Raw genomic sequence first — 18,622 nt, 5'->3', positions numbered from 1 at the left:
AAAAAAATTAAAAATATTTTCTTTGCTAGGAGATTTTGTCGGATTAATTGTATATGAAAAAAAGAGAGTTAGTTTATCTATTTTATTTCTCATCCACCGAACTACGCGGGTCTGATTCTCATCAAGATGTGAGATACGTAGGCAAAGCTCATCGGTTCCGGCCCCAATTTTCAAAAAAAAAAAATACTAAATCCAATTTTTTTTTATAGTCCCACAATTTAGCTTTTATTTATTTATTTATTTATATTCTTTTATTGAGTCAAAACCCGAGAAATTAAATTTTTTGTGTGTCAATAATATGTTTGATCAAAGCCTAACCCCGTGTCTGGGTAGACATGTATACCATGAGTGGGGAAAGAGGTAAGTCTGAAAAGAGGCCCAGATCAGAAGGGATACCAGATTTTCTGATTGTCGATCAGATACCACAATTGTTGTGGGATTGGTGGAGAGACTTTAAGGAATATGAGAGAAACCAGATAAAGAAATACTTGGGACATTTAGTTCACATGATTACGATAAAGCCCAGGAGGGATGTGATTGAAGCTTTGATTTCGCACTGGGATCCTGAAAATAATGTGTTCCATTTTATCGACTGTGAAATAACTCCGACCTTGGAGGAAATCGCCCATTTCCAGGGGTGGGGCCACAATCTTCGCCGCCAAAGGTCCATAGTACAAAAAAATGTGAACGAGGGTAGGATTCTGAAGCTTTTGAATATAAATTACGGACAATATGAAGGTCTAGGAGGCAAATGGGTTAAGTTGGGCTTTTTGTTTCAATTGTATGGCCTAGAATGCAATTTCGAAAGGAATGTGGGAAAATTGAAATCAAAGGAAGATAAGGAAACACGGAAGGTACATAGAAGGTTTGCATTTATGGTCACTTTTTTGGGGCGTTTAGTTTTCCCGGAAAGAGAAGAACGCATTGACATCCGCTTGGCAGGTATAGTTGAGGCTCTGACCTCAGAAGGGGGTGATTATACTTTGGTCCCTATGATTATTTCTTGCATTTTCCGTGCTTTAACTAGATGTAAAATGGGCGCGCGAAAGTTTGATGGTTGCAATATTTTGTTACAGATATGGTTTTTGGAGCATTTCTATCATCCTACGATCACTAATTTTAGTGAGCTATGGCCCAATCATACTTATGATCACCAGAAAAGAATTGACGAATGTGACTTATAAGAGGGGATTGGCGCCTGGAAAGAACTACTTCTTACTCTGTCTGCCAAACGGATCACTTGGAACTACGATTGGTTCTCCTCTAAATAGGTCATTTGTGAGTCTACATACCATTCTTATTTGGTACTCATAGGATTGGATGGTGTTCAGTCTTATGCTCCACTTCGGGTAATGTGCCAATTTGCACGACTACAGGAGGTGCCACCAACACGAGATATGAGCAAGTTCTGTTATGATTTTGGTAAAGATCAACCTCATGACGAAGAAGAAATTATGAAAATTTGGTATGCAAGTAAAGTCTCGGAGTTGACTGATATGGTAGAAGACCGAGATCATGGAGAGGTGATCCCTGAATATATTACCTGGTTTCATGACCCTTCGTCGCTTAGAGATAGGCCTGAAGGATCCAATAGGAGGAGAAATGATCAAAGAGCTATAGAAAGGTTAAAAGAGGAATTGGAGCATTCCCGGATGACCATATTAAACAAAAAACCCAACTGCAAGCCGGAGTCACTCAGATTCGTTTAAATATTGAGAAATATTATCAATCGGCCTTACGGGGAATGGATAAAGATCTAAAGCATGCTAAAAATGAGGCGGCCTGCTTAGAAGAAGAATTGGCAAGCACTATTGATTTAGTTAGAAGAGTTGAGGCAAATAAAAATGCTGAAATGCATAAGCTGCAAGAAGACTTGAGTATCATTGAAGAGGATGCGCACCAATAACAATTGTAGTTTGATCAGCAGAGAGAGCAGTTTGAAAGAGAAAGGGCCCATTGGATACGCTCAAAGGGTCAGTTTCTTGCACAATTGGAAGAAATAAAAAGGCATAAGGGAGGTCATCAACATGCAAATTTTGAGGTAGAGCTGCGTCAGTGGATGATTGAGAGAGCTGTGCTAAACCGCCTTATTGAAGAATACGAGAGATGCGAGACTGAGATGGGTAATGCCCTCAACACTACCCAGATATGGTTGCAGAATTGTCACGTGAATATGGGGCAAGCTAGAGAGCAAGTACTTCAATTGGCAGAGAAAGCAACATATATTCATGACGATCATCGTCATCTAAACAATGAGAAAGTTGGTCAACAGGCACGTGCCCTCGTTCCACAATTGCCGGGAGTGTTTCAGAATTTGTACGAGATGTTGGGAGGAGAGTGGAGGCCAAGGGATGCAGACCATTGATGATATCAGTTTAAGAAAGAATGCCATTGAAGATTAAAGTTTTGGTGCAGTCAATTAGTTTTTAGTTTCATTTTTCATTTGTTGTATTTGTAATTTTATATTTGTCGCATTTTCAGTCATATTTATGTATTTAGAGTCAATTTGAATAATAATAATAATAATAATAAAAAATAAAAAATCAAAATTGTTATCATTTCCCCCTGAACTACGTAATGATCTGATTCATGCGGCGACATGATACGTAGGCAACCCACAAAAGGTTCGATCAAAATATTTTTAATGATTCTAAGATGAGGGATCAAAATGAGGCGTAAGTGAAAAAAGAAGAAGAAGAAGAAGAAAATAAGAGCGTCAATAAGAAGCTACCTCATAAGCCGGAATGAAACATGAAGCCTCCAAAAACATGTTAGAAATAGTGACAATGATAGGAGCATGGCACATTATGTGTGATTCATATCTATAAAATGCTTAACCCTAACACATTTGCTGTCTCTTACGTAGTAAGCTTAAGGTGGTTGGTTTGTGGTGAAACTGGCAGCACACCATTACTTCACTAGATCTAAGGGAGCAGTAGCAATGGCCAACGATGATGAGATCGAGCTGATCAGTGACGACCCCCAGGATCAATCAGTTGAACAAGAGTCTGAGAAAATAAGAAAATTGAGACATCAATTGTCTGATGTATATCAAGCTTGGGTGTCTGGTCAACCTCCACCCCGGGGTCCCTTAGAGGGAACTTCCACCATACCCCTGGCTACTCAACCACTGCTCCGTGCAACGAGCGACCACATTTTACCACCAGGGTATGTGCCAAACTACGGCCTCCACGTTGCTCCTGGTACCTCTAATGTGCGACCTCCAGTTGTACCGGTCAAGAACACTCCTCTAGTCGTGTCTGGCGCACCGACATACACAATCTCGCCTCCACCTCCTGTGATGAGGCCAATCAACAAGCCACCATCTCATGCTTATGATGGCCAATACTACTCTCCAAATATGGCTTTCAGGGTCTCGGCTCCATGTAATCAGACTCCTCAGTACGAGTCACCAGTGGAAAATGAAAAGCTTGCCAAGACGGTTGAGCCGGATGAGATGGCCAGGAAAATGAAAAGTCTTGAACAGAACATAAAGAACATACAGGGACTAGGGGGTCACAAAAGTGTTTTGTTCAGTGATCTATGTATGTTCCCTCACATCCATTTGCCACCAGGATTCAAGACCCCAAAATTCGAGAAGTATGATGGACACGGCGACCCTATCGCCCATTTGAAAAGGTACTGCAACTAGCTGAGGGGTGCAGGTGGAAAAGAAGAATTACTGATGGCTTTTTTTGGGGAAAGTCTTGTGGGGGTAGCCTCCGAATGGTTCATTGACCAAGATATCTCTCACTGGCATGTCTGGGACGACATGGCCCAAGCCTTCGTCAAACAATTTCAATACAACATAGATATTGCGCCGGATCGCAATTCCCTGTCCAATATAAAGAAAAAGCCGACTGAAAGCTTTAGGGAGTATGCAATCAAGTGGAGGGAGCAAGCAGCTAGAGTTAAGCCACCCATGGATAACCACGAGTTGATCACTGTTTTTCTGGAGGCCCAAGAGCCTGATTAGTTTAAGAACATGATGTCCGCAATGGGTAGACCTTTTGCGGAAGCGATCAAAATAGGAGAAATGGTCAAAAATGGCCTCAAGACTGGCAGAATTGTAAGTCAAGCTGCTCTCAAAGCCACCACCCAAGCTATCCAAAATGGGTCGGGAAGTTTGGCAAATAGAAAGAAGAGAGATGAAGGGTCCATGGTGACTTCGGGATCCAGGGAAGTTCAAAGAGGGGCATCGCACCCTTATGTGCAAGATCGGCAGGGGCAATCCAGCTACCCTCAACATTACTATCCCCCGCTAATTCCTCAGTACTCTGTGGGACCGCCACAATATACAGTGTTTAATGCTCAATCATATGCTCGTCCTCCCAATCAACAGGTACGGGCACCAGCTCCAAGATTCCCCCGACCTTAGCAGCAAAATTTTCGGGCACCCTACAATGCTCGTCCTAGGCAGGATTATGGTCGAGAGCAGAGGCCGGTGGAAAAATTTACTCCGTTAGCTAAATCATACTCTAGTATGTTCCAGAAGTTGAAGCAGATAGGCGTGATTAGACCCATCGCTCCCCACCATATGCATCCTGATTCACACGGATTTCAAGCAAATGCTAGATGTGAATATCATTCAGGTGCTCCGGGGCATAGCACTGATGACTGTTGGACCCTGAAAAGAGCCATAGAAAGACTCATTGTTGAAAAATTGATAATAGTCACGAATGGCGAGGACCCTCCTAATGTGACCAATAACCCGCTGCCAGTACACAATGATGTTTATTTTATGGGAATGATTGGCCGATATCATGAATACAAGCCGGTTGGTCGAGCAGAAATGATAGTGGTAACGATTCAAGAGGGAACCAAACTGGAAGTAAGTCCAAGCCTTGATGCACCGTTGATTGTGAAAGGCGCCCTGATCTCAGAGAGGGCAACTTTATTTGTTCCAAAAATCTCGAGCTTGGAAGTTCACTCCAATGTTCCAAACCCAAAGTTATACGTCCTTAGAGGTCACCCCATCACAAAGCAGAATCAGGGCGATATGACAGGTATAATAGAACCGATCATAATCAAGACTGCCACACAACCCCGTGTAACAAATATGAAAACCATCCCTTGGAACTACAACAAAACTGTAGTAACCTACAAAGGCAAGGAAATCATAGAAGAAGTGGGGGAAACTGGAGGTTTGACTCGATCAGGGAGGTGTTACTCTCCAGAAGAGTTGTGGAAGGCTAAGCAAATCAGAGAAGGCCAAATGCCAATAAAGAAACCGGTCACTAAAGAAGAGGTGGAGGAGTTTTTGAAAAAGATGAAAGTTCAGGATTACTCAATCATTGACCAGCTGAGAAAGACTCTTGCCCAAATCTCTCTGTTATCTCTGCTCATACACTCAGGAGAGCATGCCCGTGTACTAATCAAAATCCTGAACGAGGCACATGTCTCAGAGAATACCACCGTGAATCAGTTAGAGAAGATGGCCAATAGATTTTTTGAGGTGAACAAAATTTCCTTTACTGATGATGAACTTCCTGAGGAGGGATCCGGTCACAATAGGGCTTTGCACTTGATTGTCAAATGTGAGGGGCATTATGTGAAGCGAGTCATGATTGATGGAGGCTCGAGTGTAGATATATGCCCCCTCTCTACCTTGCAAAGTATGAAGATCAATACAGACAGGATCCAACCCAGCAATGTTCGCATCCGAGTTTTTGATGGCTCAGCGAGAGATACCATTGGGGAGATCAACCTCACCATGACGATTGGGCCTGTTGATTTTGAAATTGTCTTCCAAGTAGTGGACATGGAAACTTCTTATAACTTTCTTCTTGGAAGGCCATGGATCCATACGGCCCGAGCTGTGCCATCCACCTTGCATCAGATGCTCAAATTCGAGCACGACATGCAAGAAATTATTGTTCACGGAGAAGACGAGTCATCCATTTATAAAGACCCGTTAATCCCATGTATTGAGGCCAAGGAAGGATATGAGTCTATTGTCTATCCGGCTTTTGAAGTGGTTGCTGTGGACCATGTTAAGGAAGGAAAGACCATTCTACATCCTCGTCTCTCCGCCACATCTGTAATGGTGGCTGCACTTATGATGAGACAAGGTTATGAGCCAGGAAAAGGCTTGGGGGCATCATTGCAAGGAATTTCAGAACCCATTTCTCCGTTCAGTAACAAGGGTACTTTTGGTTTAGGCTTCAGGCCCACACAAGCGGACAAAGACAAAGCCAAGCACTGCAAAAAGTACGGGTAGGTCTTGCAGCAACCTATCCCTCACATTTTTTACACTTTTGTTGAGCCACGATTCAAACATGGTCAAAATTCCACGGCGCATGCAAACATTGATGAAATTTGCCATGGCCTCAGGCAGATGTTTTCTGAAGTGGATATGATCCAGGCTGGTGAAGGCACTAGTCGTGCCGATATGCAACTAATTGGCCCAGAAACCATACTCAATAACTGGGAAGCAACTCTTCTCCCCACAAGGAAGGAGTCTTGGTAGTTGACTTTTGCAGCTTCTTTATTTTGTACTTTGGGTTACTTTCAGGGTTGTAATCCAAATATCTTAGTATGATTGTTTTACTTTGACGTTAACCCCTCTATCCTTTCAAATTCAATGAAATGCAGTTCAGTTTCGTATTAAATTTTTGTATCTTTTCCTTTTCCTAATTCCTTCCATTTTATTTCCATTTCAGTTTTGTTAATGTCAGCTTTGATAACATGACATGCATGCTGAATTCATGCCCAGATCTCAAAAAGTTGTCTAAATTTAAAATAATGCATCACGAGGTCGAATATGATGAAGATAAGGTTGTTGAGGAAATAAAAAGAGAGTTGGAACAATTCGAAAACAAGCCCAGGCCTAACCTCAATGAAACTGAGCCAATTAATATCAGAGGTCATGAAGAAGTCAGAGAAACAAAGATAAGCATTCACACTGAACAAAAAACTAGAGATGCCTTGATTCAACTTTTATTTGAGTATAAAGATATGTTTTCTTGGTCTTATGATAATATGCCGGGTTTAAGCGCCGATTTAGTGGTTCATAAGCTTCCCACGTATCCCGATTTTCCACCAGTCCAACAGAAGCAACATAAATTTAAAACGGACATGAGTGATAAAATCAAAGAGGAAATAATGAAGCAATTGAGCGCCAATATTGTCAGAGCCGTACGATATACCACCTGGGTGGCAAATGTTGTGCCCGTGCCAAAGAAAGATGGAAAAACTAGAGTTTGTGTTGACTATAGAGACTTGAACAAAGCAAGTCCGAAGGATAATTTTCCTTTGCCAAACATCCATATTCTTGTAGATAATTGTGCAAAGCATGAGATACAGTCGTTTGTGGATTGCTATGCTGGGTACCACCAGATTCTAATGGATGAGGGTGATGCAGAAAAGACCGCTTTCACCACTCTGTGGGGTACCTATTGTTACAGGGTCAATCCATTCGGTTTAAACGGGGCGACTCTCATGAGGGCCATGACCATCATTTTTCACGACATGATGCACAAAGAGATTGAAGTATATGTCGATGATGTCATCATAAAATCAAAGACACATGCTGATCACGTGCATGATTTGAAAAAGTTCTTCGAACGTCTTCGAAGGTATGACCTTAAGCTCAATCCGGCCAAGTGTGCATTCGGGGTTCCATCTGGGAAACTCCTCAGTTTTATAGTTAGTCGGAGAGGAATCGAATTGGATCCATCTAAGATAAATTTCATTCGAGATCTGCCACCCCCGAAGAACAAAAAGGAGGTTATGAGTTTGCTTAGGAGGTTGAACTACATCAGTAGATTCATTTCTCAGCTCACAACCATGTGCGAGCCCATCTTTAAGTTGTTGAAAAAGGATGCTGCAATCAAGTGGACGGACGATTGCCAAAATGCTTTTGACAGGATCAAATATTATCTATCAAAACCCCCTGTACTGGTCCCACCTGAACTTGGTAGGCCTTTGCTTTTATATCTATCAGTGATGGATAATTCCTTTGGATGCGTTCTGGGGCAACATGATGCAACATGCAAAAAGGAACAAGCAATATATTATTTGAGCAAGAAGTTCACCAATTATGAGATTAAGTACACCCTTTTAGAAAGGACATGTTGTGCCTTGACGTGGGTCGCTCAGAAGTTGAGACATTATCTTTTGGCTTATACTACTTACCTCATATCCAGAATGGATCCTTTGAAGTATATCTTCCAAAAGCCAATGCCCACTGGCAGGCTCGCAAAATGGTGAATCCTGCTCACAGAGTTCGACATCGTCTATGTCACTCGCACCGCGATGAAAGCACAGGCTTTGGCCGATCATTTGGCAGAGAATCCAGTTGATGATGAGTACATGCCACTTACCACATACTTCCCAGACGAAGAGATCTACTCAATAGAGGAAGTAGTTCCAGACGACAACCCTGTATGGAAATTGTATTTTGATGGAGCTGTCAATATCAAAGGAGTTGGGATCGGGGCAATCCTCATCTCACCTATTGGACAGTATTACCCTGAAATGGCCAGACTTCATTTCTTCTGTACTAATAATACGGCAGAATACGAAGCATGTATCATGGGTTTGAAAATGGCCCTCGATCTAGAAGTGCATGAATTATTGGTTATGGGAGATTCCGACTTGCTTATCCGGCAAGCCCAAGGCGAATGGGAGACTCGAGACATCAAGCTTATTCCATACAGACAATGTGTACAAGATTTGAGCAAAAGATTCAAATCCATCGTGTTCAGGTACATTCCCAGGTTTTACAACGAGTTAGCCGATGCTTTGGATACTTTAGCCTCAATGCTCCCTTATCCGGGAAACACTCATATCGATCCACTAAAAATCCAAGTTTGGAATCAACACGGTTACTACAATACAATTGAGATAGAACCAGATGATGAACTATGGTATCATAACATAAAATGATTCCTGAAAACAAGAGAATACCTAGAGCATGCCAAGGGAGATCAAAAAAGAACTATAAGGCGGCTCGCCAGTGGTTTCTTCCTGAATGGGGAAATTTTGTACAAAAGGACCCCAGATTTGAACTTGTTGAGATACATAGATGCCACAGAAGCTGAGCGGATCATGACTGAAGTGCATTCGGGGGTATGCGGACCTCACATGAATGGATATGTTTTGGCGAAGAAGATTCTGCGGGCAGGGTATTATTGGCTTACAATGGAGCAAGATTGCTTCAGTTTTGTTCTCAAGTGTCACCAATGCTAGATTCATGGTGATCTAATTCACTCGCCACCTTCGGAGTTGCATCCCATGTCCTTTCTTTAGCCTTTCTTTGCTTGGGGAATGGATGTTATTGGGCCAATTGAGCCAAAGGCTTCAAATGGGCCATAGATTCATTTTGGTTGCCATTGATTACTTCACCAAATGGGTGGAGGCCATCACTTTCAGAGCAGTCACCAATAAAGCAGTGGTAGACTTTGTTCATTCCAACATTATCTGCCATTTCGGTATCCCAAATACCATCATCACTGACAATGCATCCAATCTCAATAGTCATTTGATGAAGGAGGTATGAGAGCAATTTAAAATTATGCATCACCATTCTACCCTTTACCGGCCAAAAGCCATTGGAGCTGTTGAAGCGGCGAACAAGAACATCAAGAAGATTCTTAGGAAAACGATCCAAGGTTCCATACAATGGCATGAAAAGTTGCCTTTTGCTCTTTTGGGATACCGCACGACTGCTCGCACATTTATTGGTGCAACTCCTTATCTGTTGGTATATAGAACGGAAGCTGTAATACCAGCTGAAGTCAAAATTCCCTCTCTTTGGATCATTGTGGAGTCAGAGATTAAAGATACAGAATGGGTAAAGACCCGATTAGAACAACTAATGCTGATTGATAAAAAATGGCTAGCAGCAGTGTGCTTTGGCCAGTTATACCAGCAAAGAATGGCACGCGCTTACAACAAGAAAGTGCGTCCAAGGCATTTCGAGGTAGGCCAACTCGTTCTGAAATGCGTTCTTCCACACCAAGTAGAAGCTAAAGGAAAGTTCGCCCCAAACTGGAAAGGACCCTACATCATCAAGAAAGTGTTACCAAAAGGGGCCTTGCACTTGGTAGATAAAGAAGGACATGTACCAGACATGATTATTAATGCAGATGCAGTCAAAAGATATTATGTCTGATATATACCCACTGTGGAACTTTCACGCATGATTTTCTTAGAACGAGATGACGAAGGCTACCATTGCTCGCTATTCCAACCAAGTGTCACCCTTTTGTTACCCCTTTTAAGATGTATTTTTCTTCCTTGTTTTGAGTCATTGAACTACGTCCGACCTGATTCCGAAAGGATACGTAGGCAGCCTTACCCTGGGTTCGGTCCCATCGCAACAAAAATCCATATTCCCAATACTCCAAAACTGGGGCAGAAGTTTGTTTTTATCTTACGATTTTCCCGTAGAAACAGTTCCCAAAGTTGTTATTCAGTTCAAGGTTCTTTTTTCCTTTTCATGTTAAGAATTTCTAATCGATCTTTGAGAATACTTGAAGTCCCCATGCCAGGGGCATTGGCCAACCTTCCGTATGAAAAAACCCCGTATGAGCACTGTATGGCGACAGTGAGCAGAGAAATGCAAGAGTCTTATTGGTGAAAACCAGATGGATACCATAAGGCAACAGTGATTAGAGAAATGAGAGAGGTCAGTTAGCGAAAACCCGCAAAGGGCGCTACTAGCCGAATGAGGGTCTTCGATGCTCCGGCATGAGCACAACCAAGACAGTTTCAAGATGAATATTTGCGACGTATTTTGAGAATTAGACAGCTCAGACAGATCAGGCGTCCAATCCAAAATGCATGTCATGATTCATTGAAGTCGGCACATATCTCCAGATAAGTCTCCTTATTTCTCTCCCCGAAAGGGACACCTTTTATTTAGATATAATTCCTTTTTCACTTCCAATTTCTCTTCTATTCTTTTCCATAATTTTTCTTAGATTCCCTTTTGGTCTAATCTTGCATCAAAAGCAAAGCAAAAATGGCTGCAAAACTATCTACAGTTTTTCCGTAATACCGAGCATAATTTGGAGCATATACGGCATTGACGAAGGCAGGAATCCATCTGTGATCTCTTTTGATAAGGCGGACAAAGTGTCTCAAAGAAACTGAAAAGGTCGCCTAAGCAAGACTTGCTTCATGGGAAAAGTTGATAAGCACTACAGACACAAACTGGTTCTGATGCAAGATAACTAAGTTTGATTTTAAATAAAAATTGCTTTGCCTTAGATACAAGGGTTAACGGTACTGTGGACATCCGGGTATGAAACAGCCAGGGGAGACGTCAGAAAGACAAAGTCTCCAGAAAATGATACAAAGTATCCGAGAATCTCGGTACCACTCTGATAGAATCAGTTCTTTGACAACGGGGTGTCCGTGAACTCAAACTCCTCAGTGCATCAAGGCCACAAACCGACCACCACTTTAAAAACTCACAAATTTTCTTTGTTTGAAGTAGGAACAAAGTAGTGCAGAATGGCGGTTCTCAAAGGACGAATGTCACCAAATGTAAGCTCCTTAAAATCTTCAGCATGCATCACTACTATCCATACCTCTAATTTTCATAGCTTAACCCAGGCAAAACCTTTTCACCTAGGGGGACCCAGCTCATAGGTCCGAGTAGAAGTACTCTTTGCCCATGTTATTTTACAGTAGCTTAACTCAAGTAGAACCATTTCACCTTGGGGGATCCAGCTCAAAGTTCCGGGTAGAATTAGTTTTCGCCCAGGCTGTTTTTCGTTGCTTAACCCAGGTAGAACATTTTCGCCTAGGGCAATCCTGCTCATAGTTCCGGGTAGAAGTACTCTTCGCCCAGGCTGTTTTACGTAGCTTAACTCAGGTAGAACATTTTCATCTAGAGGGATCCAGCTCATAGTTCCGGGTAGAAGTACTCTTCACTCAGGTTGTTTTACGTTGCTTAACCCAGGTAGAACTTTTTCTCCTAGGGGGATCCAGCTAATATTTTCGGGTAGAAGTACTTTTTGCCCAGGCTGTTTTACGTAGCTTAACCCAGGTAGAACATTTTTGCCTAGGAGGATCCAGCTCATAGTTCTGGGTAGAAGTACTCTTCGCCCAGGCTATTTTTCGTAGCTTAACCCAGGTAGAACATTTTCACCTAGGGGGATCCAGCTCATAGTTCCGGGTAGAAGTACTCTTCGCTCAGGTTGTTTTATGTAGCTTAACCCAGGTAGAACCTTTTTCACCTAGGGGGATCCAGCTCATAGTTCCGGGTAGAAGTACTCTTCGCTCATGTTGTTTTACGTAGTTTAACCCGGGTAGAAACTTTTCGCCTAGGGGGATACAACTCATATTCCGAGTAGAAGTACTCTTCACCCAGGTTTGCTTTTCGTAGTTTAACCCAGGTAGACCTTTTTTCACGCTGGGGATTCAGCATTTTTTCAATAATACAGGGCGCCAACCCCTGGTTATATTTTCTTTTCCAGTAATACAGGGTGCCAACCCCTGGATACATTTCCTTTTCAGTAATACATGGCGCCAACCCCCTAGTTATATTTCCTTTTCAGTAATACAGGGCGCCAACCCCTGGTTACATTTCGTTTTTTAGTAATACAGGGTGCCAACCCCTGGTTAAATTTCCTTTTGAGTAATACAGGGCGCCAACCCCTGGTTACATTTCCTTTTCAGTAACACATGGCGCAAACCCCTGGTTACGTTTCCTTTTCAGTAATACAGGGCGCCAACCCCTGGTTACATTTTCCTTTTCAGTAATACATGGCGCCAACCCCTGGTTACATTTCTTTTCCAGTAATACAGGGCACCAACCCCTGGTTACATTTCTTTCTCAGTAATACAGGGCGCCAACCCCTGGTTACATTTCCTTTTCAGTAATATAGGGCGCCAACCTCTGGTTACATTTCCTTTTCAGTAATACAGGGCGCCAACCTCTGGTTACATTTTCCTTTTCAGTAATACATGGCGCCAACCCCTACTTACATTTCTTTTTCAGTAATACAAGGCGCCAACCCCTGGTTACATTTCCTTTTCAATAATACAGGGCGCCAACCCCTCGTTACATTTCCTTTTCAGTAATACAGGGCGCCAACCCCTGGTTACATTTCTTTTTCAGTGATACAGGGCACCAACCCCTGGTTACATTTCCTTTTCAATAATACAAAGTGCCAACCTCTATTTACATTTTCTTCTCAGTAATACAAGGTACACCAATCCCCTGATTATATTTCCTTACCAGCATAGGGTACACCAATCCTTGATCTCCTTACCAGTATAGGGTACACCAATCCCTTGCTGTGTTCTCCAACATAGGGTACACCACTCCCTAGTTGATTTGATTTTAAATGTAGGATACATCACTCCCTGGTATCATTGCCAATATAGGGCATCCCATTCTCTGACCACATTTTCCCAACATAAGGTACACAAATCCTTAGTTAAGACATTCTTTTGGGACAATTAAAAAACAAAATCATCATGACCTTTTCAGGGTACACCATTACTGTTTTTATTTTTTATTTTTTTTATTTTTTATTTTCTTTCAATAAAGAAGTAGTTTAGAATTTTGTTACAATAACTCACGAAATTTTCATAGTGAAAATTGGGACATAAAAAAATTTCGTTTGTTTGTTTGTTTGTTGTGATGTCTGAGCAGGTTTTACCTCGAGGCACAAGGTTCGAGATGAATAAAAGAAGAAGTTTGAATCCAAAATAAAGAAAAGAAAAGGAAAAAAAAGTGAATCCAAATGCAGAAGCAGATGGAAATTATATGGACTGCTCAAAACATGACTGAAGTTACGAGCTTTACATTTTCCGTTTTGCTCAGAAGAAGCCGTAGAAGAATGAACTAGAACCTATAGCTAGCAAGCATCAAGGTTCAGATTAGAGTCTGCATGAACAACCAGTAAAGACTCAAGATCAAGTTTCAGAAGACTTATAAATAGGAATCTTGTAACTTATAGCTGATAGGTTTGTTTAGTTCCTTTAGATTTTGATGTAATAACAGGGCCACGGACCAGAGCCTCGACGGAACCTAGCTCGACTTTCGAACTCATCACTCCATCATTCTTCTTGAACTACACGCGACCTGATTCCCTTATAACCCGGGATATGTAGGCTGTCCAAAACCAGGAATCGGTTGCACCTTTTTCTTTTATTTTTTTTCCTCTTTTGAATAACGATATGGTCAAAAACTTAGTCACACGGTTCACTTTATCTTTGCCTGAAAACTTTTAATGTTTCCAAGCAAAGAGGGGCATGCTGTGAGCACCTAATTTTTTACCGTGCTTGAATATTTCTCGCTCCCATCTTCCCACGCGTGTCCCCACTCTTTGCCCCCCACACTTTGTCCCCACTCCACTTTCTCTTGTCCCCCATGCTTTCCCTCATGCTTGTCCCCCCACACTTTGTCCCCTCTCTACTTTCCCTTGTCCCCCATGCTTGTCCCCCACTCACAAACTCCATACCACTCTCCCTACCCATTGAAAACAACCCCCAATTCCTTTCTTCTTAGAGGAGACGGACAGAACATCCCCCAGGAGGATCCCTCACCTCAAAAGAGAAGACAGTCGCTACCCTCATTCCCTCTATCAATTCTAACAGACCACACCTTCATCTTCCTTCTCAAAAAACCTCCATCAAGATCAGCCTTGTTTTCACACCAAAACCCCACTGTAAAGACCACCTAAAACCATAACTGTCCAGCCCTCAAACCCAGCAAAGAATAGCCCAAAAATGAGCTCAAATCCCTCACCAAACGCAACAAAGAAGTCCGAAAAACCAGCTTCTAGCATCACTAAAAGAGCTGCAACTTCAGCTCCATTTTCTGCCCATGAACTCCAAGTTTTAACCACTAAAAACGAGCAGAAATAACCCCAAAGTCCAGCTCTAAAACACCCCCAAGAATATCCCTAAAACTCAACCCAAAATGTCACCCAAACCAGCCCTAAAAATTGTTCGCAAGACAGCTCCAAAGGGCAGCCAAACCAACAGCGAAATTGCTAAAAAACCAGTCCGAAAAACCCAGAAAATCCGTCCCAAAATCAGCACCAAAAACCCGACGAAACACCGTCCAAAACAAGCAACAAACATCCATCGAAACGACCCATTTTACACCCGAACTAGTTGTCTAATGCTAGTCGAGTCGGTATAATTTTCGTCTATATCTTGGTTTGAGGTCGCCGTCGAGGTTATGGCCGATTGGCTCTTTTGCGTTTGAAGGTCCCTGTTTTTCTCTTGCTTCGGTCAAATTGTAGTTGCCAATTTCCTTGTATTTTGGCATCGGTAGAGGTTCTTCAATGTAAAGGAAGTTTCAAGCAATAAGGTTCATTCTTTATACTTATGTTATCTCAATTTGGTCTTGCTAGCATAATGAAGATTCTGGTTATTTGTTGCTCTTCTGTGTTGTTTTGTCTTTAGTAGTAGTCTTAATTAGCTAGTCGTTTGTCCTATACCATGACTTGATCTGTGAGATTCATGCTTAGCTCATTATTTACAATTTAATATTTGTTGTATGTTGATTTGCTATCTCCCCTCATTATAGTTAATACATTAGCATCATGTTGGATTAAAGAAGCTTTGTGTGAATTCATTGGAGGTTTAGGAAAGTTAATCATGTTGAGCTTTGTAAATTCACGGGTTTATGGTAATTGATGTAATTTTGGGCTTTAGTTTATTCTTACATTCTAATATTCGGGACATTAACACTTGGTTTGAGATAAGTGATTTGGCTTATTTTACATAACAAATAATTGCTTAAATAGCTCCAATAATAACTCTCGAACCTCACAACAATGAAAACAACAAATTATGAATACAATTAATATGCTTTAGGCGCGTTATTAATTAAATCAGTCATCGTGATTATGTATACGTTCGCGTGACATGACCATGTTTCCCAAACTAAAACCGAAGTATGCGTTCGCGCAACTTTGAGCGAAACAATCTTAATAAATAATGTGTTATTAATCGTACAAGTACGCGTGACATGATTTTAACACACTAAATAAAACGGATTCACACACACGTGGTTCATTTCAAGATAATTTCCATAAATCTAATCAAGCAATAAAAGTGTACATAGGTAAAACATGAGAATCAATAAATTACAGTTTGTCCAAAATTAATTCAAGCCAAGTTGTAGTCAATAAAGCGACCGTGCTAGAACCACGGGACTCGGGGAATGCCTTACACCTTCTCCCCGGTCAACAGAATTTCTTACTTGGACTTTATTTTCGCAGACCAATACTAAAAGAGTCAAATCTTTCTTTGATTAGGGATTCAAATAAAAGGTGACTTGGAACACCCGAAAATTAATTCCAAGTGGCCACTCTGAACAATAAGATAATCCCTATTTCAAATTGTTACTTTAATTGGAAACATTCTTTAACCCACAACAATCCATAACACACCTTATCATTTTGGGGGGCATAAAAGGGGTGTGACACTTGGTTTATATGTGCAAATTATATTAGTTGAAATTCGTAGACACCCTTATGTACTAAATTGAAAAATTATTGGAACTTAGTAAATTCTTGATTTGTCATGCTTCATTCCTTATTTATTGAGTTTGTATTTTATATGATAATTTGGTGTGATTGCCACTTGGATTTTTATGTAAATTTCGTGTGTTTGTTGATTTGATATTTCTTGGAAATAATCATATTATGGATTTTTCATCTGCAAATAATTAATTAAATAAGTTTAAATTGAGGCGTTTATATATTTACCTAAAATTTGGATTAAAGAAGGTGTTGTCCTATGATGAGTTATTTTCCCATCCTTGTGGTTGTTTTTGAGATTTTATATATATTGTGTTGAGCCGTGGACTATCTGTTATGAAATTAATTGACTTTGTTGTACTTTTGGAATGGTTGTGGCCTACGGGCAATTTGTAAATACGAGTTGATGATGCTGTGCTATTGTGATAATATTCTGTGTGAGTTGTTGTGTGATTTGAGTTATTGTTATGCGGCGTATAAGGGTGGCATTCCATTGTTGACATTATGCGGGCATAAGGGTGGCATTTCAATATTGTTATGTTTGTTGGGATATTGTCTGGGCGGAGCGATAAGGGAGGCTATTATAGGAGTGATAAAGGTGGCTATTGATATTGTTTGGGCGGAGGGATAAGAGAGGCTATTAAATAGAGCGATAATGGTGGCTATAAGAGCGATAAAGGTGGCTATATAAGCGATAAGGGTGACTATTGATATTGTCAAGGCGTAGGGATAAGGGAGGCTATTATAGGAGTGATAAGGGTGGCTATAGGAGAGATAAGAGTGGCTATTGTCAGGAATGATATGTGATGATGTGGGGTTATTGTGTTGGTAATTTTTATCTGATGATGTGGGGTTATTGAATTGGTAATTTTTATGTGATGTTGTGATTTTCCTTGTGTTTATTATTTTATCTTGTGCAACTTGTCTTGTTGTTTCGGTAAACTTGATAATAGTCTGATCTATGTTGAAATTATGAGCCTGTGGCTAGTGCCGAGCGGATTATGTTATATGGGATCGGGTTGCACGCTATAACTTGTATGATTAATGTTATATGGGATCGGGTTGCACGCCGAAACAAATTTGAAATGTGGGCACAAGGTGCCGAAGAAAATATGATGATTTTTATTATTGGCACGTGTGTTGTTCGTGCGGTTTTGATAGAATTATGGGCACGAGGTGCCGTGGAAACATGAAAGTGGGCTGAGACCCGTGTTACGAAAATATGAAAGTGGACTGAGACCCGTATTTTATGATTATGAAAGGAGGTGTCACAGAGTGACTTTTATTTGAAAGAATTTATATTCGAAAGATATTTATTTGAAATAAGTATATTCAAAAGATATTTATTTGAAAGAATTTTATATTAGAAAGATATTTATTTGAAAGAAGTATATTCAGAAGGTATTTATTCGAAAGAATTGTATGTTAAAGATATATATTTGAAGGACCTGATTAATTGGTTGTACTTGTGTTCCTTATTCGTTTGAGCAATAATTATGGTGTTCTTGTTGCCTTGCTGTTTATATCACTGGTTGAGTTTTGTTGCTATCACTGCTAGTTGTTTTTCAGTACTACTGTATACTGTTATATTGCACAGGTTATTTGACTAGTGAGTGTCTTGACTGTACTTCGTCACTACTCCACCGAGGTTAGTCTTGATACTTACTGGGTACCAACTGTGGTTTTACTCATACTACACTTCTGCACAATTTTGTGCAGAGCCAGGTATTGGAGATATCGGATTCTGACAGAGGTTAGAGTGTGATCGCAAGGATTTAAGGTAGAATTGCTTGGTCGTCGCAGTCCCTGAGAGTCTTTCCATTTTATTGTACTGTCAACTCTTGTTCGAACAATATTGTATATTCGATCCTTGAGATCATTGCATGTATTCAGTTAGAGTTCGTGACTCAGTATTACCAATCTTGGGAGGTTGTTATATTTGTTTCCGCTTTTGGTTTCGACACTTGTATTAAATTATCTATTTCAAAATAAAAAATGGTTCGAAATGTAATTGTAATCGGCTTACATAGTCTTAGAGACTAAGTGACATCACGATATATATGGTGGGATTTTGGGTCATGACAGACATAAAATACAAACCAAGGACTGCAATTAAGTCGCAAGTCTTGGCTGACTTCGTGGCCGATTTCAGTTCGAGACTG

The 18,622-nt window shown here is 40.9% G+C and overlaps 1 protein-coding gene across 1 annotated transcript; it reads left to right on the top strand.

Moving 5' to 3' along the window:
- The first annotated feature begins 9,517 nt into the window (after window positions 1-9,517).
- On the top strand, window positions 9,518-11,036 carry LOC138898573 (uncharacterized). The gene is made up of 2 exons (XM_070184650.1): window positions 9,518-9,904; window positions 10,929-11,036. The coding sequence occupies exons 1-2, from the start codon at window positions 9,518-9,520 to the stop codon at window positions 11,034-11,036; spliced, it is 495 nt and encodes a 164-aa protein (XP_070040751.1).
- The last annotated feature ends 7,586 nt before the right edge of the window (window positions 11,037-18,622 follow it).

This window comes from Nicotiana tomentosiformis, chromosome 9, assembly GCF_000390325.3.
Source record: "Nicotiana tomentosiformis chromosome 9, ASM39032v3, whole genome shotgun sequence".
NCBI classification, from domain to species: Eukaryota; Viridiplantae; Streptophyta; class Magnoliopsida; order Solanales; family Solanaceae; genus Nicotiana; species Nicotiana tomentosiformis.
This window is presented reverse-complemented; position numbering and strand designations above follow the sequence as displayed.